General features: G+C 50.5%; 1 protein-coding gene across 1 annotated transcript; it reads right to left on the bottom strand.

The window, feature by feature from the left end:
* Positions 1-6,035: 6,035 nt before the first annotated feature.
* Positions 6,036-10,485, bottom strand: LOC144275170 (uncharacterized). The gene is made up of 4 exons (XM_077834321.1): positions 10,348-10,485; positions 9,675-9,801; positions 9,055-9,168; positions 6,036-8,745 (listed from the first exon to the last, which is right to left on the bottom strand). Exons 1-4 carry the CDS (start codon positions 10,468-10,470, stop codon positions 6,395-6,397), a joined length of 2,715 nt encoding a protein of 904 aa, XP_077690447.1. The 5' UTR covers positions 10,471-10,485; the 3' UTR covers positions 6,036-6,394.
* Positions 10,486-26,111: the final 15,626 nt, after the last annotated feature.

The raw sequence follows: 26,111 nt of genomic DNA, 5'->3' as shown, positions 1-26,111 counted from the left end.
ACCAGTGAGGAGAGCCGTGTAGGTCACTATGATGCTAGCCTGGACCTTACAGTAGTATGTTACTATCCAGCCTGCACATAGGGCCTTGTGCTTTGTGTCAGCATGTATGTCCAGGGCCAGCCCTAGGGAAAATGATGCCCTGGGTGAACTTGTATTTTGGCGCCGTTGGCCCCCGTGGGCTCCCCGCACCGAGCCCCCTTCATGCCAATCCCTGTAACCCCCCCTCTCCTCCCGGCACCCACCTGCAGAACCTGATCTGGATGCATGGTGCAGCTGGCATTGCTGCTCACACCCCCTCTCAAACACTGCTTCTCCACGCACCCCTAGGGGCTGTGGAAGTGTCTGATGCCTCTCTGGTGTGGGGGTGTGGTTTTTCATTAGCGATAAGGGTTGTGAAGTGCATGGAAATATAAAGAACAAAAAGGAGAGGTGTATTTAACCACAAGGCTTCTAGCTCCTGCTTTGTTGCATCATTGCTACCGACTATTTCCTGGCAGAAGAGTTTCTCACGGGTTCAAATGTAGGGGCAGGCGATCCAGGTGACTGCCTGGGATGCCGGACTTGGGTGGCGCTGAGCTCGGGGTACTGTTTGTGACAAAAGTTTAACAAATGGCGGGGGGCACCAAAGACGCAGTTTTACTTTATGTTAACAAAGTTTTGCTTCTGAATTTATGTTCACGTTATCAGTAGAAAATATGGTCCAGGTCTACACAGGTAGTTGAGCGCCTAAACCCCAGATTTAGGCCTCTAAATTCCAGTTTTAGGTTATCGTCATGCCTCATCTGGATGCCTGTCTCTCATGTAAGCTCCAGCATGATCCACACACCAGGGGAAGGTATGCACAACTCCCCTGCCTGTAACCCCTGTGAGGACAGATCTGGTATGCATGCGCTGAGCACCTCTCCTGGAAGAGGCGCCATAAAAATCAAGGAGGACCTGGTGGGGAAGATGCCCATATTATAGTTTTCAGCCCACTGATTAAAGCAGTCACCCAGGATGTCAGAGACCTGCATTCAATACCCCCTCTGCCTGGGGAGGAGAAAAGATTTGGACATGGGCCTCCCACATCTCTCAAGAGCATGCCCTACCCATGGGCTATTCTCAGGTGGGGCTCCCTCACTCTCTCCTGTTGAAGCTGTTCCATTGAGAATAAATACTTGAAGAGTCATCGAATTCGGGGGAGCGAGAATGAGAATTGTTCTGTTGCCTAAAACATGCACCTGGAAAATCCCTGCTCACATGCTTTCCCATCTTCAGAAGATGGGGGAATTGAACCTAGCACTCCTACATCACAGCGGAGTGCACTAATCACTGGGTTACAAGGTAAGCAGCACCAGCTCCCCTTCTGGTCACTTTGTAAGGTGTGGGCAGGCACCTGCGCTGTTCTGAGGCCCTTGGAATTGCAAGCTCTTGCTTCAAGAGCATAGGTGAGGAGGGGTTCTTTGGTCCTGCTTGCAACAGGGGCTCTGCAGCACTCCACTGAGCAGACGCTGACCGTGTTTTCCAGACAGCCAGCTTAGAGCAAGGTGGGGTGAGTTGTGTGGCTGTGGTTTAGGGAGCAGCCTGGTTTTCTCTCTCTCTATTTGATTTCTTGTGTGTTCTGAATTCTAAGACATAACTTCTCTATCTGTCTGCTGTGAACACAACAGCGCCAAACTCCTTTCCGTAAGACCATCTTAGGTACTTAAGCACACCCAGGAATCTGAGTTTAACCTGATGGGTTTTTTTAATTCTGTGTTCTCTGTAATGCTTCTCAGTTTACAATCAGTGTGCTGGCTTAGAAGGAGCCGTGCAATAACGTATAACTGCCGGCGATACACAGAGAACAAGGTGCAAGCCCTCCTCCAGCATCACACCTTGGTGTCTGTCTTCTGCTTGGCAACTTTCCATTCCTCCAGCGCCAGCTCCCACCCCCCGCAGAGGGCAGGTGGAAAACAGGTTTCCCTTAGGACAGGAGCAGGCAAACTTTTTGGCCTGGGCTTCTCAGTTAACAATCAGTTAACTTTTGTTAACAATTGATGTGATTGCCTTTTATGAAGCATACACATAATAATATATGTTGAATTCTTTCTATTTGCCTTCTGGTTTCTCAGACCTTTAGGCTGCACTCAGATCATATTTTCAAGTTTTTCTCTGCAATCAAGAAAGCTAGAAACTTCCTTTGTTTAGGAAAGGAAAGCCAAGAGTCTCACCTCATCACATGCTTCTAGGAGCTGGGGCTTTAACAAACACAACAAATACAATGAGCCTCATTAGAAAATCTTGATAACACCGCAGCTTCTTTACACTGAGCCAGAGCTGCCTTAGTGTATATGAGAATCAGGCCTTTGAAACATTGATCTCAGCTTAACCTAGGTTTTCTCCTGTGAATTTCATATCACTAGACTTCGAAGGATTAGACTTTATTGGTTGATGTCTGTAAATGTTGATTTCACTCTACACACAGAAACCAGGAAAAACTACTCCCACTGCTAATAACTGAAATTTACCAATAGGCACAGTAAGAACAATGCTTCCTAAGAAGTTATTAGACATTGATTTAAGAATATTTACTTTGCATATTTGGACATGTGATGTTGACATTCTCTATTTTAATGGTTGTGAAGCTCTTTTGGAACTTTTGGAATCTGTCTCTACTGTCATTACATAGTTATTGTCTGACCCAAATATTGTCTGATCCCGCACTAAATCTCCCACCACTGTGAACATTTAAATGGAGGACAATTGGAATGAAATGCTAAAAACCCAGATTTTTGTGCAACTGTGAATGTTTAAATCAATAAATATAAAATTGCTTAAAAATATATATTAAAAAAAAAAAGAATTCTACCAAGCCTGACTATCCCACCTTAGACACACAAATCCTGCTCATAGAATCGTAGAAGATCAGGGTTGGAAGGGACCTCAGAAGGTCATCTAGTCCAACCCCCTGCTCAAAGCAGAAGCAGCTGTTCTATCTCGGGGCCTCTCCTTCTGCCCCTCCACCCCCACGAACATGATACAGTTCTGTGGTGACCTAGAATCCTATTTTCGACGTCTCCGAGGCAGTTTCCACGGTATGCATCCGATGAAGTGAGCTATAGCTCACGAAAGCTCATGCTCAGATAAATTGGTTAGTCTCTAAGGTGCCACAAGTACTCCTTTTCTTTTTGCCAATACCAACTAAGTCATCCCAGCCAGGGCTTTGTCAAGCCTGACCTTAAAAACCTCTAAGGAAGGAGATTCCGCCACCTCCCTAGGTAACCCATTCCAGAGCTCATCCTCACAGGTGGATGCCTCTCATTGCAAGACCAGAGCCCTAGGGGTACATTTTTCACTAAATGGTCCAGAGGGAGCCATGGCCACAGAGAAACCCCTGAAAAGTCTCCAGGAGGAAGCTACATGTCCCGTCTGTCTGGAGTAGTTCACAGAAGCTGTCACTCTGGCGTGTAGGCACGTCAGCCAGTGCTGGGAGGGATCCGATACAGCCGTCTCCTGCCCTCAGGAACTGAGCAACACAGAAACATCAGGCTGAACAGGCAGCTGGCAAACATGGTAGAAATCACCAAGCGGCTGAGTTTACAGGCAGCAAAAGGAGCAGGAGAGGACGGGGTGTGTGGGGAACACCAGGAGGCTCCAAAACTTCTGTGAAGAGGATCAAACTTCGATCTGTGTAGTTTGCCATCTGTCCCGGGCTCACCGAGCTCACACGGTGGTTCCCAGAGGAGGCTGCCCAGGAGTACAAGGGAGGGAACTGCTGTCAAGTTTAATGGGTAATAACTTTGGATTTTAAATTTCAGGCTAATTTCACTGAAAGTTACCTGGCACAGGCATGAGGCATCATTCAGCTCTGTAAACCGTTCATGGTATGGGAGACGCTGTAACAAAAAAACTGATTTGACAGAGTGACAACAGAGGCAAGTCTTTAACGATACCTGATGTGGGAAAATGTCCTCTGAGATTCTGATGGGGATTCCTGAAAATCTTCATCATATAAAGAATTCTACCAATCCCAAAGGATCAGACATATTACCCATCAAGTTAATGAATACTTCAGTTCTTACCCAAGTCCACATTTACAGCCAATTCTTGTTAACTAAAGTATGATTTATTAAAAGAAGAAAAGGCAGTATTGGCTAAAAGATCATTAGACATACAAATGCGAATAGAGTCCATAGGTCAGTTCACCATAGAGATGGCGTGTTATAATTGAAAAGAGTCCTTTTCAGAATAATTTCATCACGTTCTAGTCCAATGTCCAAATGTTCAATATCAGGGCGGTCCAGAGAGGACTGGAGATCTCAGTCTTACGACTCAAACTCCCCCTGAATAAAACTTAAGAAGATCTGAGATAAAAGGATCAGGTCCCAAGAGTTTATATAAGCGTTTTTGCAGCCTCTCGACAGCAGGCAGTCCTTGGGTGAACAATAGGTTTTGGAAGTAACCTCCTATTTCCCAAACATCACAGGTCATAAAACTACATGGATTAATATAAGGTAATTATCTATAAAGCAGTTCATAGACAGTTTCCCACAAACTTTAAAAAGAGAAATATATACTATGACATTATTACACCCAAGTTTCATTTAAATGTTAATATTTCCTTTTGACTTCTGAATTAACAAAATACAGTCGTCGACAGAAACCCTTTGGTTATATACTGTTAATCTATATCTCGTTACAGATTAACATAGACTACTACAATTACTATGTTCTAGGGCTGTCAAGCGATTAAAAAAATTAATCGTGATTAATCGTGCTCTTAAACAATAATAAAATACCATTTATTTAATATTTTGGATGTTTTATACATTTTCAAATATATTGATCTCAACTGCAACACAGAATACACTCCATGCATCTGATGATGGGTTATAGCTCACAAAAGTTTATGCCCAAAGAAATGTGTTAGTCTCTAAGGTGCCACAAGGACTCCTTGTTGTTTTTACAGAATACAAAGTGTACAGTGATCACTTTATATTTTTTATTACAAATACCTGCACTGTAAAAAACAAAAGAAATAGTATTTTTCAATTCACCAACTGCAAGTACCGTATGCAATCTCTTTATCATGAAAGTTGAACTTACAAATGTAGAATTATGTACAAAAAATACCTGCATTCAAAAATAAAACAATGTAAAACTTTGGAGCCTACAACTCCACTCAGTCCTACTGCTTGTTGGGCCAATCACTCAGAAGAACAAGTTTGGTTACAATGTGCAGGAGATCATGCTGCCCGCTTCTCGTTTACAAGGTCACCTGAAAGTGAGAACAGGCGTTCGCATGGCAGTGTTGCAGCCGGCGTCGCAAGATATTTACGTGCCAGATGCTCTAAAGGGTCCTAGGTCCCTTCCCACTGGAACCACCATTCCAGAGGACATGCCTCCATGCTAATGACGGGTATCTAATCAATAACCGACACATGCTCATTTTCTTCAACTGAGTCAGATGCCACCAGCAGAAAGTTGATTTTCTATTTTGGTGGTTCGGGTTCTGTAGTTTCCCAATCAGTGTCTTCCTCTTTTAAGACTTCTGGAAGCATGCTCCACATCTCATCCCTCTCAGATTTTGGAAGACACTTCAGATTCTTAAACCTTGGGCCGAGTGCTGTAGCTATCTTTCGAAATCTCAGATAGTTACTTTCTTTGCGTTTTGTCAAATCTGCAGTGAAAGTGTCCCCCCATGTGCTAGGTCATTCTCCGGGACTTCGATATGATGACATATTTGGCAGAAGGTGTGTAAAACAGGACAGGGGACATACAAGTCTCCTTCAAGGAGTTCAGTCACAAATGGAATTAATGCATTATTTTTTTTAAATGAGCATCCTCCACTGGAATGGTGGCCGAAGCATGAAGGGACATAGGCATGTTTAGCATATCTTCCACTTAAATACCTGCGCTGCCAGCTACAAACATGCCATGGGAACGCCTTCTCACACTTTCCGGTGACATCATAAATTAGAAGCAGGCAGCATTTGCTCCCGTAAATGTAAACAAACTTGTTTGTCTTAGCGAGTGGCAGAAAAAGAAGTAGCACTGAGTGGACTTCTAGGCTCTAAAGTTTTTAATTGCTTTATTTTTCAGTGCACTTATATAATTAAAATCATCTATGTTTCTAAGTTACACTTTCCTGATAAAGAGATTGCACGACAGCACTTGTATGAGGGGAACTGAAAAATACTATTTTTGTTTTGCATGTTTGCAGTACAAATATTTGAAATCAAAAATAATAGAAAGTGAGCACTGTGCACTTTCTATTCTTTGTTGTGAGAGAAATCAATAGATATGAAAACACAGAAAAACATTCTAAGCATATATAACATTATAAACATAAGCACTCATGGGGTTTCTCTCCGGTATGGATTGCTTGATGTTTAACAAGGTCTGACCTCTGAATGAAACTTTTCCCACATTCTCAGCACTTATGGGGTCTCTCTCCTGTGTGGATTTTGTGATGTTTAATTAGGCCTGACCTCCGTACAAATTTTTTCCCACAGTCTAAGCACTTGTGGGGTCTCTCTCCTGTGTGTATTCTCTGATGTGTCACCAGGGCTGATTTCCATGTGAAACTTTTCCCACAATCAAAGCACTTATGGGGTCTCTCTCCTGTGTGGATTATCTGATGTTTAAGAAGGGTTGGCCTTTCTGTGAAACTTTTTCCACATTCTAAGCACTTATGGGGTTTCTCTCCGGTGTGGACTGCTTGATGTTTAACAAGGTCTGACCTCTGTATGAAACTTTTCCCACATTCTAAGCACTTGTGGGGTCTCTCTCCTGTGTGGATTTTCTGATGTTTAATTAGGCCTGACCTCCGTACAAATTTTTTCCCACAGTCTAAGCACTTGTGGGGTCTCTCTCCCGTGTGTATTCTCTGATGTGTAACCAGGGCTGATCGCCATGTGAAACTTTTCCCACAGTCCAAGCACTTATGGGGTCTCTCTCCTGTGTGGATTACCTGATGTCTAAGAAGGGTTGGCCTTTCTGTGAAACTTTTTCCACAGTCTAAGCACTTTTGGGGTTTCTCTCCGGTGTGGATTGCTGGATGTTTAACAAGGTCTGACCTCTGTATGTGTAACCAGGGCTGTATGTGTATTCTCTGATGTGTAACCAGGGCTGATCGCCATGTGAAACTTTTCCCACAGTCTAAGCACTTGTGGGGTCTCTCTCCTGTGTGGATTGCCTGATGTTTAAGAAGGGTTGGCCTTTCTGTGAAACTTTTTCCACAGTCTAAGCACTTATGGGGTCTCTCTCTTTTGTGTATTCTCTGATGTGTAACCAGGGCTGATCTCCATGTGAAACTTTTCCCACAGTCCAAGCACTTATGGGGTCTCTCTCCTGTGTGGATTACCTGATGTTTAAGAAGGGTTGACCTTTCTGTGAAACTTTTTCCACAGTCTAAGCACTTATGGGGTCTCTCTCCCGTGTGTATTCTCTGATGTGTAACCAGGGCTGATCGCCATGTGAAACTTTTCCCACAGTCCAAGCACTTATGGGGACTCTCTCCTGTGTGGATTAGCTGATGTTTAAGAAGGGATGGCCTTTCTGTGAAACTTTTTCCACAGTCTAAGCACTTATGGGGTCTCTCTCCAGTGTGGACTGCTTGATGTTTAACAAGGTCTGACCTGTGTATGAAAGTTTTCCCACAGTCTAAACACTGATGGGGTCTCTCTCCTGTGTGGATTTTCTGATGTTTAGTTAGGCCTGACCTCCGTACAAATTTTTTCCCACAGTCTAAGCACTTGTGCGGTCTCTCTCCTGTGTGGATTGCCTGATGTTTAAGAAGGGTTGGCCTTTCTGTGAAACTTTTTCCACAGTCTAAACACTTATGAGGTCTCTCTCCAGGGTGGATTGCCTGATGATTAAGTAGGTTTGACCTCTGTATGAAACTTTTCCCACAGTCTAAGCACTTATGGGGTCTCTCTCCCGTGTGTATTCTCTGATGTGTAACCAGGGCAGATCGCCATGTGAAACTTTTCCCACAGTCCAAGCACTTATAGGGTCTCTCTCCTGTGTGGATTACCTGATGTTTAAGAAGGGTTGGCCTTTGTGTGAAACTTTTTCCACAGTCGAAGCACTTATGGGGTCTCTCTCCGGTGTGGACTGCTTGATGTTTAACAAGGTCTGACCTGTGTATGAAAGTTTTCCCACAGTCTAAACACTGATGGGGTCTCTCTCCTGTGTGGATTTTCTGATGTTTAATTAGGCCTGACCTTCGTACGAATTTTTTCCCACAGTCTAAGCACTTGTGGGGTCTCTCTCCTGTGTGGATTAGCTGATGTGTAATCAGTGCTGACTTCCAATTCAAACAATTCCTGCTCTCAAGGCACCCAGAGGGTTTCTCTCCCATGTGGCTTCTCCCATGATTAGTAAGATCTGAGCGCTTATTGAGGTTTTCCCCACAGTCCAAGCATTGAAGTGTTTTCTCTCCAGTATTTATTGCCTGAAGCGTAAGAAGCGCCGGTCTCAGAATGAATCCTTTCCCATAACCGAGGCATTCATAGCGTTTGTCTTCCTTGGGGGTTGTCTGCCGGGCTGTGGGATCCCTGTGTCCTTCCCCACATATAATAGATCCATCCAGTTGCTCCCTTGAGTGGTTTCCCAGCAGCCTCTTTGACCTCTGCCAATTTCCCCAGGCTTCTCCCTGTGCCAAGCACTGGGAAAAATTCCCTTCAGCTCTTCCCACAAAAATCCCCTGTGGTTCCCCGTGCCCAGGAATTTCCTGATGTTGATTCCCCTCCTTCTTCTCACTCACTCTCTCATCACCTGCTGGGAGAGAGACAATGCAGACAGGAGTCATTCTGCTGAGGAGAAATTAAGAGGAATAGAACCGAGGGAAAACCCAACATACTAAAGGTTGGAGAGATGGAGCAATTGGATTCTGCCTCCACTTCCCAGTTCGGAAGGAAACTCCTGCAGTGAACAGGACACATGGGAAGCGATGTCAGTGATATCTGCTGCCTGCAGCCCTGCTCTGGGTGAGATGAGGAAGGAACCGAGGGCACTTACTAATATGTCATTTTTGGGATTCTCAACTTTTTCTTTCATTCACTAGATGATTTGTATGTCAGCGCTCACCTGTGTGGGCACCTCTTGGGATCTCTCTTTCTTCACAGGCATGGAGATCGGGCACCCACGGCTCTTCCCCTCGTTCCAGCCGGGTGATCAGGCCAGGTTTGGGAAGGGGAAATCCTGTGCAGGGAGTGATATCAGACCAGATCAGGGTTTGTGGAGGATTGAGAGAGCATCTGTCAGAAAGGACATTCCGTGGGTGGCACCTGTCCCAGTGCTGTGCTGGGGAATGTGGAATCTAAGAGGACAGGAACGTGGTCACTTAACCCCCTTGCGGGAGGCAGACGTCTGGGGAGGTGAGGGCAATTGTGATGCACACCCAGCTCTCGTGTTAAACCCCTGCCTATTTCTAAACCTGCGAAGTCCAGAGCCCTCCACATGACTGGAGCTGTTCCCAAGGAGGAGAGAGAAGAGGGATTCTGTGTGCGACCGAGAAACAACACAGACAGGACAATGCACGGCTTCTCCACCGTGCAAGCTAGGGGGGTTGGGTGGGGATGATTTAGTATGTGCCTTATGTTTTGACACCCTCTTCTCATTGGAGCATGATGAGGGAAGAACCTGACCGGTGTCAGACACGCAGACCTCCCCAGTTTCCAATAACCAAGGGGCCAAGAATCCCTTACCCAGCGAGGTCACTGTCTCGTAGTTCTCCTGCATGACATCCCTGTAGAGGGCTCTCTGAGCAGGGTCCAGCAAAGCCCCCTGCCCCTGGGTGAAATACACAGCCACCTCCTCGAAGGTCACCGGCATCTGAAACAACAAGAGTCCCCCGCTCAGCACCTGCTGCCCCAGCCACAATCCCACTAGTCATGGGGTAGGACGGAGAGAGAAGCAGAATCCTCCGCGCACCCTGCTCAGAGTAGCTGGGAGGCTTGAGGGGGTGGGAGAATGTGAGAGCTCCTTGTCCTCCCCAGCACATGGAGCAGGGCAGGGTCTTCTCATTTCCCACATGCCTGCCAGCCATAGGCTGAGACGGGAAGCAGAGCTCTGAGCCGGGGACAGGGACAGGAACCTTGACAGCTTCCCTTCGTATTTCACAGCAGCCTCTGGTCAGTGGGTCAGGCTCCAGCACTGGGAGTCTGGTCCATTTTCCCAGCCCTGCCCAGGGGGGTGTTTTCTGGTTCAGAAATGGGGGATTGTTTCCCCTCCCCGGCACCAATCAATGGGCCTGTTCAGAAAATCAGGCCCAGGTTGATCACGTTCCAGCAGGTTTATCGCATCCCGTTCCACCCCGGGTGATTAACCCCTCTACACTACCCCTCCCCCACCACCAAAAGCTCCCTGAAAATCCCCTACCTCAGCTGGCTCCATCACAGCCATTTCCCTGCCCTGTCCCCTGCAAGATGGGACAATCTGAAGCAAAATGTGGACGCGATTCCTCAGCCTGTAGGAGGAGATGGGAGATTGGGCAGGTTTCATAAGGGGCTGGAGTCCATGTCACTCCCCAATTCCCCCCAGGCTCTCTCCCTGCAGACAGATGCTCTGATTCTATGACTCTGCCATGCTGGGAACAAACCCAGTTAGTTCATTACCTCCCCGGCCACACCACCAGCCTCACCCTCCCTCCCCCCCCGCTTAGAACTAACCCACCACGTCCCTTCTAAACCTCCCCACAGCAGCATCTCCGAGCCAAATGCTGGAAAAAGAGCAGATCAAAGGAGTCACTTCAGGGTACTGCCCCACAGTGTATTGTGACCCCCTCCAGCTCTCCCCCATCTCCCTCCGTAGTGCGGTGCTCAGCAGAGCGAGCAACTGGCTTTTCCTCTCTCAGCCCCTGCTCTTGTTCCCAGGAGAGCGGACTGCCCCGGGGGTGCAGGGAATGGATCTGGGCAGGGCTGGGAGCTGGGAACCTCCCTCCCCACTTCTTGCTGCTGCTGCCCTTCAAGTGTCTCCGCTCTCCTTTTTTATCTTCTTCCCTCAACCTGGGAGAACGGGTGACTGCCCCATTGCCATGGGCCTCTGCTCTCATTAGGCAGCTCAGCCACTCACACTGGTAACAGGGGTTTGAACCTGGCTGTGTCACTGAGGGCAGGAGCTCTGGGACTCACAGACACAGCCTGTATCCTGAGGTCTCTGAGGATGCGGGGCTGGAAGTGGGTCAGTCTCCTGATTTGGGACTCAGCGGGGAGAGCCCAGGGCTCGGGACTCTGGATTCCCCCCAAGATGGACTTTGCTGAATGCTCCTGATTTCTGTGCTAACGAGCTCTGTTCCACACGGTTTTCTCAGCAACCAATGAACCCTTCTGTTTTCCAAGCTGGCTGAGAGTCACAGCGGACTGCGGAGGTGGGGTGCACGGCCCCTGTGAGGAGCCTGTCAGGCTTCTCCTTAGGCTGCCCCCGGGGGTTCAGGCTGGGGTCATGTGCCCTCCCTGGGCCCCAGGACCGGGAAGGCTGGGGCCACATGCTCAGCAGGTCGGGGAAGATGTTGGGGGTGCTCAGGGTCTGGGGTCCTGCCCCTGCAGTGGGAGGTGGACTTGCCTCCCCCAGCCCTCGGTTCATCCCCCACCAGCTGTATCTCGTTCTTCTTCCCAGCTCCTAGTCCCAGGCAGGGGGGCTGAAACAATCTGTACAGTGGGGTGTCAAGGTTCCTTCCCCACTCTGAACTCTAGGGTACAGAAGTGGGGACCCACATGAAAGACCCCCTAAGCTTATTCTTACCAGCTTAGGTTAAAAACTTCCCCAAGGTACCAACTTTGCCTTGTGCTTGAACAGTATGCTGGCACCACCAAATGTTTTAAACAAAGAACAGGGAAAGAGACCACTTGGAGACGTCTTCCCCCCAAAATAGCCCCCCAAACCCTACACACCCCCTTTCCTGGGGAGGCTTGAGAATAATATCCTAACCAATTGGTTACAAAATCATCAAAGACCCAAACCCCTGGATCTTGAAAGAATGGGAAAATCAGTCAGGTTCTTAAAAGAAGGATTTTATTAAAAAAAAAAAAGTGAGAGAGGTAAAACTCATCTCTGTAAAATCAGGATGGAAAATACTTTACAGGGCATTCAGATTCAAAACACAGAGGATCCCCCTCTGGGCAAAACCTTAAAGTTACAGAAAACAGGAATAAACCCCCCTCTTAACACAGGGAAAATTCACATAAAATAAAAGATAAACGAATCTGCCTTGCCTGGCTTACCTATACTGGTTGCAAAATTGGAGACTTGGATTAGGATGGGTTGGAGAAGATGGATTTCTGTCTGGCCTCTCTCAGTCCCAAGAGAGAACAACCACGTAAACAAAGAGCACAAACAAAAGCCTTCCCCCCCACCACAAGATTTGAAAGTATCTTGTCCCCTTATTGGTCCTTTGGGTCAGGTGCCAGCCAGGTTAGCTGAGCTTCTGAACCCTTCACAGGTAACAGGATGTTGCCTTTGGCCAGGAGGGATTTTATAGCACTGTGTACAGAAAGGTGGTTTCCCTTCCCTTTATATTTATAACAGGGGGGCTGAGAGCCATTGAACCAAACTGTAAAGCCTGGATAGGATGGAAACTCCTTCAAGCCAGGGGGTGCAGCAGGGCCCCACCAGCCCAGATCCAGAGCCTGTGCTGCCCCCCCCCCCCCGATTGTGCCCCTGGGCCCCGCTCCCTCCCCGACCCCCAGCTGCATCCAGGGGTCCCCATCCTGCATCCAGTTTAGCCCCTGCCAACCTTCTGCCCCTCCCTATTTGCCCCCCTCCCATCTCCCTGATCTGCAGCCCCCGTCCACACCAGCCGGGCCAGGGGCAGGGAAACAAAGCAGCAGATTGGGGGGGGAGGGGTAACGTGATCCTGCCCCCGCCCCGCACACGCCGGGAGCTGCGGCAGCTTTCCCGGGCCCGGGGCAGGGAATCGCAGCCGGCTCCGCGGGGAGCAGCCCGGGGCCAAACCCTCCCCCTGCAGCCCGGGGGTGACGGGGGGGGCGGGTCTCTCTTACCTTCCCCCCGAGCGGGGCCCCCCGGGGCAGGGGCCGGGCCGGGAAGGGGCCCTGGCCGGGCTGGGGGCTCTGCCCTGGGAGAGGCTCCCGGGGAGCAGCGGGCAGGGCCCGGCTGGAGGTTCCCCTCTCCCGGCTGCAGCCCGGGCTCCGGGCTCCCAGCACCAGCCGCCGGGGCGCGGGGATCTCGCCGGGAGCCAGAGTCCCCGCAGCGGCTGCGAGTCACTTCCTCGGCCGGGCCTGAGCCCCGCGATCCTCCCCCCAGAGCCGCCCCCCAGCCGCTCCTGGGTCCTAGCGATAAACCCGTCAAGCTGCGCCTCCCCTCTCTGTGTCAGGTGTCGTGTTTTCAAGTGCTCCGCCTAGGAATGTGCTACCGGGAGCGGTTACCGATACCTAGTGGAGGGTAAGAAACTGCTAGTGTAGTAAACTGCTACCTGATGTAGCAAATGCCTACGGGCAGCAGCTTCTTCCACTGCAGTGTAGGTGAAATTGCTGCACGTAGAAATGTGCTCGCTCGCTCTCTCCCTCTCCCTCTCGCTCCCTGTAGCAGTTATTTCTATGTGTAGATTGTAAGAAACAGCTTTTGTAAACAGAGGCTCCTTCCCGCACAGGTCATGTTTGCTAAACCTTAATTTTTTTTCTCTTCTCTGGCCTCTCTCCAATTTTTACTCCAGCTGAGAGCTCATCAGCCCAGAGGAGAGCCGATATCCCAGAGTGACGGTCTGTTTTCTTGCATAGGTCCCTTTCCACAGTACTCGGATTCAGCTTGTGGTCCACTATGACCCTCCGATCCCTTTCCGCAGGACTCCTTCCTAGGAAGTCATTTCCCATTTTGTATGCTTCCAGCTTGTTATCATTCACAAAAGTTTATAATTGTACTCTCTATGCCATTATCTCAATCATTCATTCAGATTTTGAATAGAAGCTTATCCAGAACTGATCCCTGCAGAACCCCACTGGTTATGCCCTTTCAGCCTGACTCAGCCCTTTCAGCCTGTGAATCACTTGCACCCATCTTATTTTAGCTCCATCTAGGTGGCATTTCCATAGTTTGTTTATGAGAAGGTCATGGGAGACCTGCAACACTGCAATCTGATGAAGCTAATTCCTCCAGATAGCAGTTTCTCAACACTGTAGGTAGGTGAGACTGCTCTCTGCAGCAATTAGCTACATCAGATGGCCTTTGTTAGCATCGTAGGACCTGTTGCTGCTGCAGGTAGCCTGGTCCTACAGATAGCATTTTCACACCCATATACGGGTCAGAAATTGCAATCTGCAGGGATGTGCTATCTGTAACACTGCAATCTGATGAAGTTACTTCCTACAGATAGCAGTCTCACGTACCTGTGGTGTGAGAAACTGCTCTCTGTAGGAATTAGCTACATCAGATTGTGGCGGTTCAATGACAAGACAGCACAGAGCTTTTAGCAAGCAAGCGGCTGGTCTGCTAATGGGCTTCTGCCTGTCAGCTTTCCACCTTCCCCTTTATTCTTTCTCTCCCCCCGCGCATTACATTCTCCAACAGATAAAAGGAATACACTGGCTTTGTTCAACATTCTTATTTACCAGTTTCTATCTACCGCATTCCTTGCTCTCGGGCCTTGAGCCCAGTCCTGGGAGGCTTCCCACGGTTCATGTCATCTGGGCGAGATTCCAAGGTTGATGCCCTTGAAAGGCGCTGTGTGTGCACAGGTCCAGCACAACAATCCAGGTGTGCCCTGAATGTTGCCAAGCGCATAAACCTTGTATGAATCCTACATCCCCTCCTTTTTTGTTTATTTGTGCTCGGCCATCTCATGGTAGCCATCAATTTGCTTTTGCAAGCCAATTAACTGCCGGACAGACGAGGTCATAACTCGTGGAGCCTGCCAGGGCGGTTCTCGACAAAGCCTTAACAAAAAGGAGATACATTGCACACAGCAACAGCAAAAAATGAGCTTAAGAAGGTAAAGTGTAATTGGCCGAGCCCCAATTAGCCATGCTAGAGTACTGGGAAGAGAGGTTCGCGTAAGCAGCGAGCATCATCTCATTTCCGATTTCCTCAGGGTGATGACATACTGGAATAAGATACGTACCTAACAATTCTTCAGCTGCTACAAAATCAAATAAACAAAAGTGGGTAACATTTGCTATTGTAGCCAATCTTTCCCATAGGTTATATGTCATTCGGGCTCGTAACGGAGAAAGCGCTCCCGAGCCAACCCCTACAGGAAATAGCAGGCACAAAAGGCATACAATCAATACAGAATTAGCAGTAATTTGGGCAAGAATTGCCACAAACAAAGTCTCAGAAGTCTCTGGCTGTTGGTTTGCTGCCAGTCTTCGTTGAGCCGCGGCGACCAATGCTTTTACTGCTCCCCATGTCACGGGCTGGCTTGGGACGCTACGCCTCCTCCGTTTCCGTCCTGCCGTTGTCGACCCAGGAGGCACCGCGTTCTACTCCGAGGTCAGCTAAAACTCCGGTATGGGGTTCGACAGCCTCTGGTGCCACGCCATGCTGTTTCAGTGCCGGTCGCACACACCGGGCCGGAACCCACAACAGTCCTGCAGGGAGAGACACAGCAGCATATCCCCAACCCCAAGTAATTAGAGGCACTGGGCCCAACCATTGCGGATCGGGCAGCTGATGGTAATAGACACGCGGTCTTTCCAGTACCTCGGATTTGTGAAAATGCCGATCCGTGGGGGTCTGCTGATCTGCGTTCAGCGTTAAATTATTTAAAGTGAACAAAAGGATACGCAATTGTTGCTGAATGTCTCCTAAGGTTCGGAGATGCAGCTCCCCTTGTTTTAATTGTTTGTCGAGCAAGGTTTTTAGCGTGTGATTTGCACATTCAACAATGGCTTGGCCCATGGAATTATAAGGGATCCTGTGTGTGAGATGGACGTCCCATTGGACACAAAAGGAGGAAAGGGCTGTGGAGCAGTAGGCTGGGGCATTATCTATATTTTCTGGCTCGGGCGACCCATAACAGCAAAACAGGCTAGCAAATGGTGCATAACTTTGGGAGTGGCTTCCCCACGCTGTGGGGTCACCCAGAGGAATCCTGAATAGGTATCAATGGAAACATGTAAAAACGAATAGGGACGGAATTGTGGCACGTGAGTAACATCCATTTGCCACAGCTGATTCGCTGCGGTGCCTCTGGGGTTAACGGCATAAAAAAAGGTAGGGGCAGCAGCGGCATGGTGGGGGCAAGAACGAACAATAGAACGTGCATGATCAGCAGGAATATGAAACTGCCGGGCCAAAACAGAGGCAGACTGATGAAAAAAGGCATGGCTTTCAATGGGGTCAGAAAAAAGGGAATTTACCTGACCACGTAACGCGCGATCGGCGCGCGCATTGCCTTCAGTAAGTAGCCCAGGCAGAGGGGTATGACTGCGAATATGAGCAACAAAATAAGGGAAATTACGAGTGGTCAGGAGATACTGTAAGGACAAAAACAGGCGAAGAAGGTCTGCATCGACCTGAGGGGTAATGAGGGCAAGGGGTAAATGATCAATTACCTGATAAACATAATGCGTGTCCACGATCAAATTAAAGGGACAATCAGCAAAAAGTTAAAAGGCCAAAGTAACAGCAGCTAATTCCAAGGACTAGTAAAGCTCTCCAAGCGCTGTGCATGCAAATATTATTGTACAAGTGAATGAAGCGCTTTCAGCTTTTCTAGGGGGAGGGGCCACTGGTCAATCCATACAGGCTCTAAGGATTGCCATACTAATGGTACTGCGGATGGCAAGGTGGGTGAGGGAGGATTTCGGGCCATTATATATTAATATCGAGGGTGGTGTCCAGCTTTGTAAGTAAGTCACGGCCCCAAATATTGAGGTGGACAGGGAGTACAAAAAGGCGGATTGTAGCAAGGGCACGGCCTCCTGGTTTGGAGACCGTGACCCAAGACAAACTTTGGCGCCCGGGTTTGCTACCCCCGATCCCCCACAACTCTTTAGAAGGAACTGTTGGCCAACCGACCGGCCACTCCGGATCACGAATCACCGTAACGTCAGCTCCAATGTCCACCAGCCCTGTAAAAGGAACATTATTTAAGAGAAGTGTTAACTGAGGTTTCGAGGGGTGGACCGACATTGTTAGAGCAACAAGTGGAGAGGACGTGTTGTGAGATGGCGACTGAGCCAGCGTCGATCCAAAGCCGCCTCCGCCCCGGGCTCGATCCTCTGCAGCTGGCACCTGATAGGGGACTAAAATCAATTGCGTAATTGACCGTCCATGCGGGAGCGACTGCGGAAGATGGGTCCACACCTGAACCTTAATAACGCCGTTGTAATCGCCATCAATGACCCCTGGGATGACAAAAAAGCCCTGTTTCCCAGCGTGTGAGCAAGGGAGAACAAGACCCACAAATCCGGCAGGGAGAGGTCCCGTCACCTGGGTAGGTATGGCACAAACCTCCCCCGGCAACTGAAAATCAGCGTCCTCCTGCATAATCAAATCAAGCCCTGCACTTCCGGCAGTCGCCGCCTTCATGGAGTCTATGGGTTTTAAAGCAGAGGAACAGTTGTCTGAGTGGGAAACACCCCTGTTTGGCCCTGGGTTCGGGGGGAACCCGTCATGCGGTTTCCCGACCCGCTACGACACTGATCAGCCCAGTGATAGCCCTTCCAACACTTGGGGCACTTCTTTGAGGGGTGGGCAGGCGCTGTCGATGAGCGGCACTCCCGCTGAAAGTGACCCTCCTTACCACAGCGGTAACAACGCTTCCCCTCCTTCCCGCTTTTCCGCAGGGCGGCGGCCATAACCCCAGCTTTATGTGCTTGTGTGCCGATGTTTTGGCACGCCCGCAGCATGTCCGACAGCTCTAGAATGCCAGCGGCTTGTGCCACCTGGAGAGCACGGCGGCAATCCTCGTTCGCATTTTCAACCGCCATTTTTAACAGGATCTCCTGAGCTGCCGCAGGGTTATCCACCTGTTGGAGGATAGCCTCCTGCAATCTGTTGGTAAAATCCGTAAAGGACTCTGATGCACCTTGACGGATACTGGCAAAGCTTTTGGTAGGCTTGCCTGAATCCGGGACCTTCCGGAAAGCATGCTGGGCACAGGTAGGAATAATGGGGAAGACGGCCTGAGGGAGTTGAGACTGCATTTGAACAGTAGCAAACAGGCCCTCCTCTGCCAAATGCTCATAAATGACACCTTGCTCTCTATATACCTGGGCTTGGCGTTCCGCCATCTTCCAATACTCACTAAGCCAAATAACATACTGACTGGGCGTCAGCATCATGCGCAACAGTGCCTTCCAATCTTCAGGGATCAGGGTGTACCCAGTACCTAGCCCTTCAATGAGACCACTTACATACGTGCTAGTGAGGCCGAACTCGCGAATCGCTTTCTTTACGTCTCTGACCACCGAGTAGGGCAAACTGACCCAGTTTGCAACCTGGTTGCTCTGGCCATCATCCTGCCAGGTCACCGGACAAACTGAGACCAGATCAGCCAGCTCCTCTGCTGTAAGATCTGAGCGAGTCTTCGCTGCGTGAACCATTTGTTGCACCAGCGAAAGCCGCATGGGTCCCCACGGGGGGAGGGTGATCACACACCGGCTCTGGTGGGGAAGGCCAGGGAGGTGGTGGTAATAGAGGCACTGGGGGCGAAGCAGGGGGAGGGATGGCTGCAGGAGCGGACGGGGTGGCGGGATCGGCAGCCCCTCTGTTGGTGCGGGAGTGGGCCTTTCCGAGGCGACACGCTGTGTCGCATTGCCAGGAGGGGGGATGGCTGCAGGAGCGGACGGGCGTGGCGAGAGCACCAGCCTCGCGAGGGAGGGCCTGTCCGAGGCGACACGCTGTATCGCGTCGCGGCAGAGATGCCAGGCATGTAGAGCCTGCACAGGCGCCCGAGGCTCTTTGTGCAATGTCTGGCCCAACCGCTCCCAGTCCGCTAGCTTAAGGCTTCCAGCTTCAGGGTACCACGGGCATTGGGCACTCACCTCCTGTAGCAGGAGAGTGAGTTCTCGAGTGGGGCAGTCATGCTGAGCCTTACGCAGCAAATGCTGTAGCTCACTGCGGTGTTGCACTTGCAAAGCAGAGAGGGAGCTTCCCATGCCTACCACAACGAAAAATACTTACCGGGATCCGCGAAGCGGATGAGTGACGCGTCTGAAACCCTTGCCGGGCGAGGTGAGTGCTGAGGGCCCCACGTTGGGCGCCAGTTGTGGCGGTTCAATGACAAGACAGCACAGAGCTTTTAGAAAGCAAGCGGCTGGTCTGCTAACGGGTTTCTGCCTGTCAGCATTTCACCTTCCCCTTTATTCTTTCTCTCCCCCTGCGCATTACATTCTCCAACAGATAAAAGAAATACACTGGCTTCGTTTAACATTCTTATTTACCAGTTTCTATCTACCGCATTCCTTGCTCTCGGGCCTTGAGCCCAGTCCTGGGAGGCTTCCCACGGTTCATGTCATCTGGGCGAGATTCCAAGGTTGATGCCCTTGAAAGGAGCTGTGTGTGCACAGATCCAGCACAACAATCCAGGTGTGCCCTGAATGTTGCCAAGCGCATAAACCTTGTATGAATCCTACATCAGATGGCCTCTTTTAGCAAAGTAGGACCTATCGCAGCTGCATATGTTTCTGGATGGTACAAGGCCCTGTACGGTACAAGGCCCTGTATACACATTAACCCTCATGGGGCACATCACTATCACTCTCACAAGACAGGATACTAGATTAGGCGGACTATTGGTCTGACCCATGATGGCAGTCATTACAATAGATTTTTTTCCAGGGAGAAAGACATTATATGAGCTAATATACTGCCTTTATTCAATATTTGAGAATCAAGTTGTACACAGTGGCACGAGGAAAAACACTCAGGGCTAGACTGAGAGGCAAAATAACAGTTGCAACAATGCAATGCCCATTGGTGGCTGGACTCCAAAAGTTTTGACACTAGGCCAGAAATTCAGTGAGCTCTAAACTGAGAAGAAAAAAAATTAAATTTAAAAATTCAGGGAATTCAGGGAATCCCAGCAACAGACAAGACAACTGCGAGGAGACTCTATGCAATCAGATACAGTGATAAGGGATTCTTTGTTTCTGAGGGGATATATGTAAAATGTTTCACTGAATTAAGTCTCAGGGATTATTTACACTGACAAATTAAAGTGCTCTAACTTGCTGGCTCAGGAGGGTGAAAATCACCCCCCTGAGCGCAGCAAGTGTGAGCTCTTTAAAGCGCTCGTGTGGACAGGCTCGGCTCCCGGTGCTCGGAGCTAATCCCCTCGTCGAGGTGGATTACCAGGAGCACTGGCACCCACGGCAGCGCTTTGAACTTTCTCGTGTAGATGTAGCCTCAGTGGGTTAGATCAGACCAAGAGGAGCGGCACTGACTAGGCATTGGGATGCCTGTGCCTTTAAGAACCCAGCCCTGGGAAGCCCATGCTGAGAGGTGCTGTCTGTGGGAGGGGAAATTAAAAAGCCCCTTTGCCCCCCACCATTTTTGCAAGCACTGGTGTCTCAGTCCCACTGGGGTAACTGTTACTCCCCGTGCCCCCGTCTGTGCCGGGTTTTGCCCTCTGTCACCCTCTGCCAGCACCTCACCCCAAGCTTAACTCCTGCTCCACCCCCCCAGCCCTGATTTTGCCTTTTAGCCCCTCTCCTAATGCTGCCTCCAGCTGCTTGACCCCCCATCAGTCAATTTCCACCCCCTGCTCAGACCCTGGCCACCCCCCTGCTCCATTTTGCCCCCTTTGCCCCTTTTTAACCCCTGTAAATAGCAGTCAGCAGATTTTTACTGCTAATAAGGGCAGGGTGAAGGGCAGTGGCTTCAGCAGTTGTACTGAGGACAGAAGGGAGGGACCGTCTTCCATCTAGTGTGGGGAATGGGTGACACATTTTTCTAAAATACTGAATGAACTTTAGGGGAAACCACTAAACATGCGCAGAGGTAAGTGGGGAAATGGTCCCGCTATTGTGGGGAACTTTCCTAACTTAAACACCTCCTGGGTGGAATCGAATAGCAGAAGGATCTGAGTCCTCGCTCCCACTCCCTTCACCCAGAGCCTGCCTCACCTTGAGGGCTCCTATCAAGGTTCCTTCCCCACTCTGAACTCTAGGGTACAGATGTGGGGACCTGCATGAAAAACCCCCTAAGCTTATTTTTACCAGCTGAGGTTAAAACTTCCCCAAAGTACAAACTATTTTACCTTTTGCCCTTGGACTTTATTGCTGCCACCACCAAGCATTTAACAAATATATAACCGGGAAAGAGCCCGCTTGGAAACGTCTTTCCCCCCAATCCTTCCAAGCCCTATGCTCCCTTTCCTGGGGAAGGCTTGATAAAAATCCTCACCAATTTGCATAGGTGACCACAGACCCAAACCCTTGGATCTTAAGAACAATGAAAAAGCAATCAGGTTCTTAAAAGAAGAATTTTAATTGAAGAAAAAAAGTAAAAGAATCACCTCTGTAAAATCAGGATGGTAAATACCTTACAGGGTAATCAGATTCAAAACATAGAGAATCCCTTTAGGCAAAACCTTAAGTTACAAAAAGACGCAAAAACAGGAGTATACGTTCCATTCAGCACAACTTATTTTATCAGCCATTTAAACAAAACACAATCTAAGGCATATCTAACTAGATTGCTTATTAACTCTTTACAGGAGATCTGACTTGCATTTCTGCTCTGGTCTGGGCAAAAGCAACACACAGACAGAGAGAAACTTTGTTTCTCCCCCCCTCCAGCTTTGAAAGTATCTTGTCTCCTCATTGGTCATTGTGGTCAGGTGCCAGCGAGGTTATCCTAGCTTCTTAACCCTTTACAGGTGAAAGGGTTTTTCCTCTGGCCAGGAGGGATTTTAAAGGTGTTTACCCTTCCCTTTATATTTATGACACTCCCCTTCCACTCTCCTGTGTGGCAAAGTCCTTATAACCCCGACCAGGCAGGGCCCAGGCTTCCTGAAGGGCTCGGCCCCCTGACCTGGTTATGACCACTCAGGACACAGGTTAGAGCAAACCCACTCTGGGTACTTTCTCCACTCTGGATGCTTCCCTGATCTCTTCCCTGACCATTGTCTATGCCCCAGAACAAGTGCAATTTACTAACCAGCAAGTAATTTAAAACAATCAGGAAGCAATGAGAAAGGTGAAAGGAAAACACTTAGCCCCACTCTATGGGCTCTGGGGAAGCACAAACAGCATCTCTGGGATGCCCGGACAGTTCACAGTCTGTCCCTCCCACGTCCCAGGCCTCCAGCCCAGGCCCTGGCTGTGCTGCAGGGATGCTGCGGGTCAGACAGGTGCTCTGGTGGTGGCCACACGCCCTCAGGCTCTCGGTGACAGGACTTTTCTTCCCAGTGTCCCCGGAAAGGTGCAAACCAGAGGACAAATAAAAAGCCCCCCCCCACTTGGTAATCTCTGTAAACTGATGGGGGGGGGAAGTGGGGCAGACTCGTGATCTTTCAGCACTTCTGGCTGCTGACCAAGTTCTGTCCCTGCCCCCCAGGGTTCCATGGGGTGCAGGCCATGGACTGGGACACCCACGAGGGGTGGGGGAAATGCCAGTATGACGGGGATAACTTCATCATCTTCCACATTCAGCCTCAGGCCCCTTACCCCTGTCTGCATCCCGACGCCCCCCTCCTGAAGCCGTGGCCCTGCTTCTGGCCCCACCTCAATGGGATTCGGGGGCGGGGCACCACACCCCTACTCTAAAATCATTCCAAATAGTCAGGGAAGCTTTGGGGGTTTGTGGAGGCTTCTGCCTGAGGGCTCAGAAGCTGCAAGGCAGGTGTCCAGACTAGGGATGAAAATAGCATGTAAAAAGTAACCCTTTCACCTATTACAATTCTACTGGTAACCTGTTAAGGAGTTCACAACATGGGCATCTGCCCAGCATCCCGGCTGCCATCATGACGGGTTTATCCCGGCAAAGCACAGGTGGAGAGGCTGGAATTGCTCTGGGCCCAGTGGAGCGATTTTTAGAGCTACACTGCCTCCCCCTTATCCCTCTCTGTGCCCTTCTACCCCCTCGAGGTGGGGCCGGGAGCCGGGCCATGGCTCCGGGAGGGTGGGAGATGGGACACAGACAGGGATAAGAGACCCAAAGCTGGACGTGGAAGCTGATGAAGTCATCCCCATCGTACTGGCATTTCCCCTGCCCCCCGGCGGTGTTCCAGTGTTGGATCATATTAAAGAAGTTCTGTATTAAAATCACAAATGAGTTTGATTCCCCATAGTTTAAATTCCAGGGTATTACTAATTAAGAGGTCTCTTGGTTTTTGGTACTGTTTCTCTCCCTCTATGCGTGAAACTTGCAAGCTGCTAATTGCGTTAGTACATTCTAAGACAGAGTCTGTTCTCAAAGCAATTCACAGAGAGAGAGACTCAAAGCAATACTCTGTAACAACAGAAACAGCACCCAGAGACTCCCCGCCCTTTTGTTGTATTAACAATTGTGATTAAAATAGAGATAGAGGATGTATGTGGATGGATGCTTGGTGTGGATAATAACTGAATGATCAGGGTGGTGCCAGCCTAAGAATCCAATGTCCATCGGCTGAAGAAGGCGTCAAGTGGAAATAACCAGAGGACCCCCGGAGGGCAGACTGGAATCCACCCAACAGCCTCAAGAATGGGAGAACCAAAGAACAAGATAACATCTAGCAGCAGGGAGCCGTCAGGAATGTGCTATCTGCTGATTGATTCAGCAACAGCATGATGAAGCAATTCCAATAGACTGGCATAGGAAGAAATTCCTATAAATATAGACTCTAAAAAGTGAGAACTTTGGGGTCTGATTCTGCAAACCAACTTCCAGGAGCATCAGATGAGCATCTGACAAGGCCCTGCTCCCTCCTCATGTCCAGGCCACCTGGCCAGTGGCTTGGCATGAGCAACTCTAAGGCTGGTAACTATGATAACAACCTTGCAGAACCTGGGTGTGTGTTTGTATGAATGAATGTGTGAATAAATATGAGAATGGAATGGAATGTTATAGCTATAACTAACTGCTTACTATGATTCTTTCTGTATTCCCAATAAATGTGGTATTTTGCCTTTTTCCCTTTAATAAGATCCTGTTGGTTTTTATTTTATTGGTATAACACCAGATCAAGGCCTCCGTCCCGTGGAACCCAGCGGGAGGGCAGGGACAGAACTAGGTCAGCAGCCAGAAGTGCTCAAAGATCATGAGTCCAACCCCCTGCTCCCCTCCCCCCAATCAGTTACAGAGATTACCAAGTGTGGGGGCTTTTTATTTGTCCTCTGGATTTGCACCTTTCCGGGGACACCGGGAAAAAGGTCCTGTCACCTAGAGCCTGAGGGGGCCAGAGCACATGTCTGACCTGCGGCATCCCTGCAGCACAGCCAGGGCCTGGGCAGGAGGCCTGGGACGTGGGAGGGATGGACTGTGAACTGCCCCCGTGCCCACAGAGTGGGGCTAAGTGTTTTCCTTTCGCCTTTCTCATTGTTTCCTGATTATTTTTTTAATTAGTTGCTGTTTAGTAAATTGCATTTGTTCTGGAGTATAGACAATGGTCAGGGAGGAGGTCAGGAAAGCGTCCAGAGCAGAGAAAGTACCCTGGAGTGGGCACGCTGCAGCACGTGTCCTGCGTGGTCACACCAAGGTTGGGGGCCAAGCCCCCCAGGAAGCCTGGGCCCAGCCTTGTCGGGGTTATAAGGACTTTACCACACAAGAGAGTGGAAGGGGAGCCCTCAAGGTGAGGCAGGCTCTGGGTGAGGGAAGAGGGAGCGAGGACTCAGATCCTTCTGCTGTTTGATTCCACAGCAGTGGGGGGTAAAGTCAGGAAAGTTCCCCACAGTAATGGGACCATTTCCCCGCTTACCTCCCTGCATGTTTACTGGTTTCCCCTAAAGTTCATTCAATATTTTAGGGAAAAGTGTCAGAGCTGGCCACACTCTGAGGCCACCAAAAATGTGGCCGTGAGAACCCCTGGGCTCGATGCTCATGAGGGGCCCTTCTGACCTTAGAGCCTGTGAGTGTAACAGAAGCGGGGCACAGGGATGCTGATCCTTTGGTGGGTTGATCGCTAGGACCCAGGAGCGGCTGGGGGGCGGCTCTGGGGGGAGGATCGCGGGGCTCAGGCCCGGCCGCAGGAAGTGACTCGCAGCCGCTGCGGGGACTCTGGCTCCCGGCGAGATCCCCGCGCCCCGGCGGCTGGTGCTGGGAGCCCGGAGCCCGGAGCCCGGGCTGCAGCCGGGAGAGGGGAACCTCCAGCCGGGCCCTGCCCGCTGCTCCCCGGGAGCCTCTCCCAGGGCAGAGCCCCCAGCCCGGCCAGGGCCCCTTCCCGGCCCGGGCCCTGCCCCGGGGGCCCCGCTCGGAGGGAAGGTAAGAGAGACCCGCCGCCCCGTCACCCCCGGGCTGCAGGGGGCGGGTTTGGCCCCGGGCTGCTCCCCGCGGAGCCGGCTGCGATTCCCTGCCCCGGGCCCAGGAAAGCTGCTGCAGCTCCCGGCGTGTGCGGGGCGGGGGCAGGATCACGTTACCCCCCGCTCCCCCCACTTGCTGCTTTGTTTCCCTGCCCCGGCCGGGCTGGTGCGGACGGAGGCTGCAGCTCAGGGAGTTGTGAGGGGGGCAAATAGGGAGGGGCAGACGGTGGGCCGGGGCCAAACTGGATGCAGGGTGGGTGCCCCATCCTGGGCCAGGGAAGGAGCGGGGCCCAGGGGCACAATCGGGGCGGGGGGGGGGCAGCACAGGCTCTGGATCTAGGCTAGCGGGGCCCTGCCGCACCCCCTGGCTTGAAGGGGTTTCCATCCTATCCAGGCTTTACAGTTTGGTTCAATGGCTCTCAGTGCTTCCCCCTCCGTACAGATTGTTTCAGGCCCCCTGCCTGGGACTAGGAGCTGGGGATAACAATGGGTACAGCTGGTGGGGGGTGAGCCCTCCTCGCATTGTAGGGACAGGACCCTAACCCCTGAGCACCCCCAACATCCCCCCCACTGAGCATGTGGCCCCAGCCTCTCCAGCCCCAGAGCCCATGGAGGGCGCATAGCCCCAGTCTGAACCCCAGGGGCAGCCGAAGGAGAAGCCTGACATGCTCCTCACAGGGGCCGTGCACCCCACCTCCGCAGTCAACTGTGACTCTCAGCCAGCTTGGAAAACAGAAGGGTTTATTGGTCGCTGGGAAGGCGGCACAGAACAGAGCTTGTTAGCACAGAAATCAAGAGCGTTCG

The sequence above is a fragment of the Eretmochelys imbricata genome, chromosome 14 (genome assembly GCF_965152235.1).
Source record: "Eretmochelys imbricata isolate rEreImb1 chromosome 14, rEreImb1.hap1, whole genome shotgun sequence".
NCBI lineage: Eukaryota > Metazoa > Chordata > Testudines > Cheloniidae > Eretmochelys > Eretmochelys imbricata.
Note: the sequence above shows the minus strand (reverse complement) of the source record. Positions and strands in the feature narration are given on the sequence as shown.

Bases quoted from the DNA above. Each gene is read 5' to 3' on its own strand.
- LOC144275170 (XM_077834321.1), bottom strand. From the start codon at position 10,470: ATGAAACCTGCCCAATCTCCCATCTCCTCCTACAGGCTGAGGAATCGC. The intron at 9,169-9,674 runs GTAAGGGATTCT...CTCCCTGCACAG, and splicing joins CGAGACAGTGACCTCGCTGG to GATTTCCCCTTCCCAAACCT. The intron at 8,746-9,054 runs GTGAGCGCTGAC...TCTCTCTCCCAG, and splicing joins CCCAAGAGGTGCCCACACAG to CAGGTGATGAGAGAGTGAGT.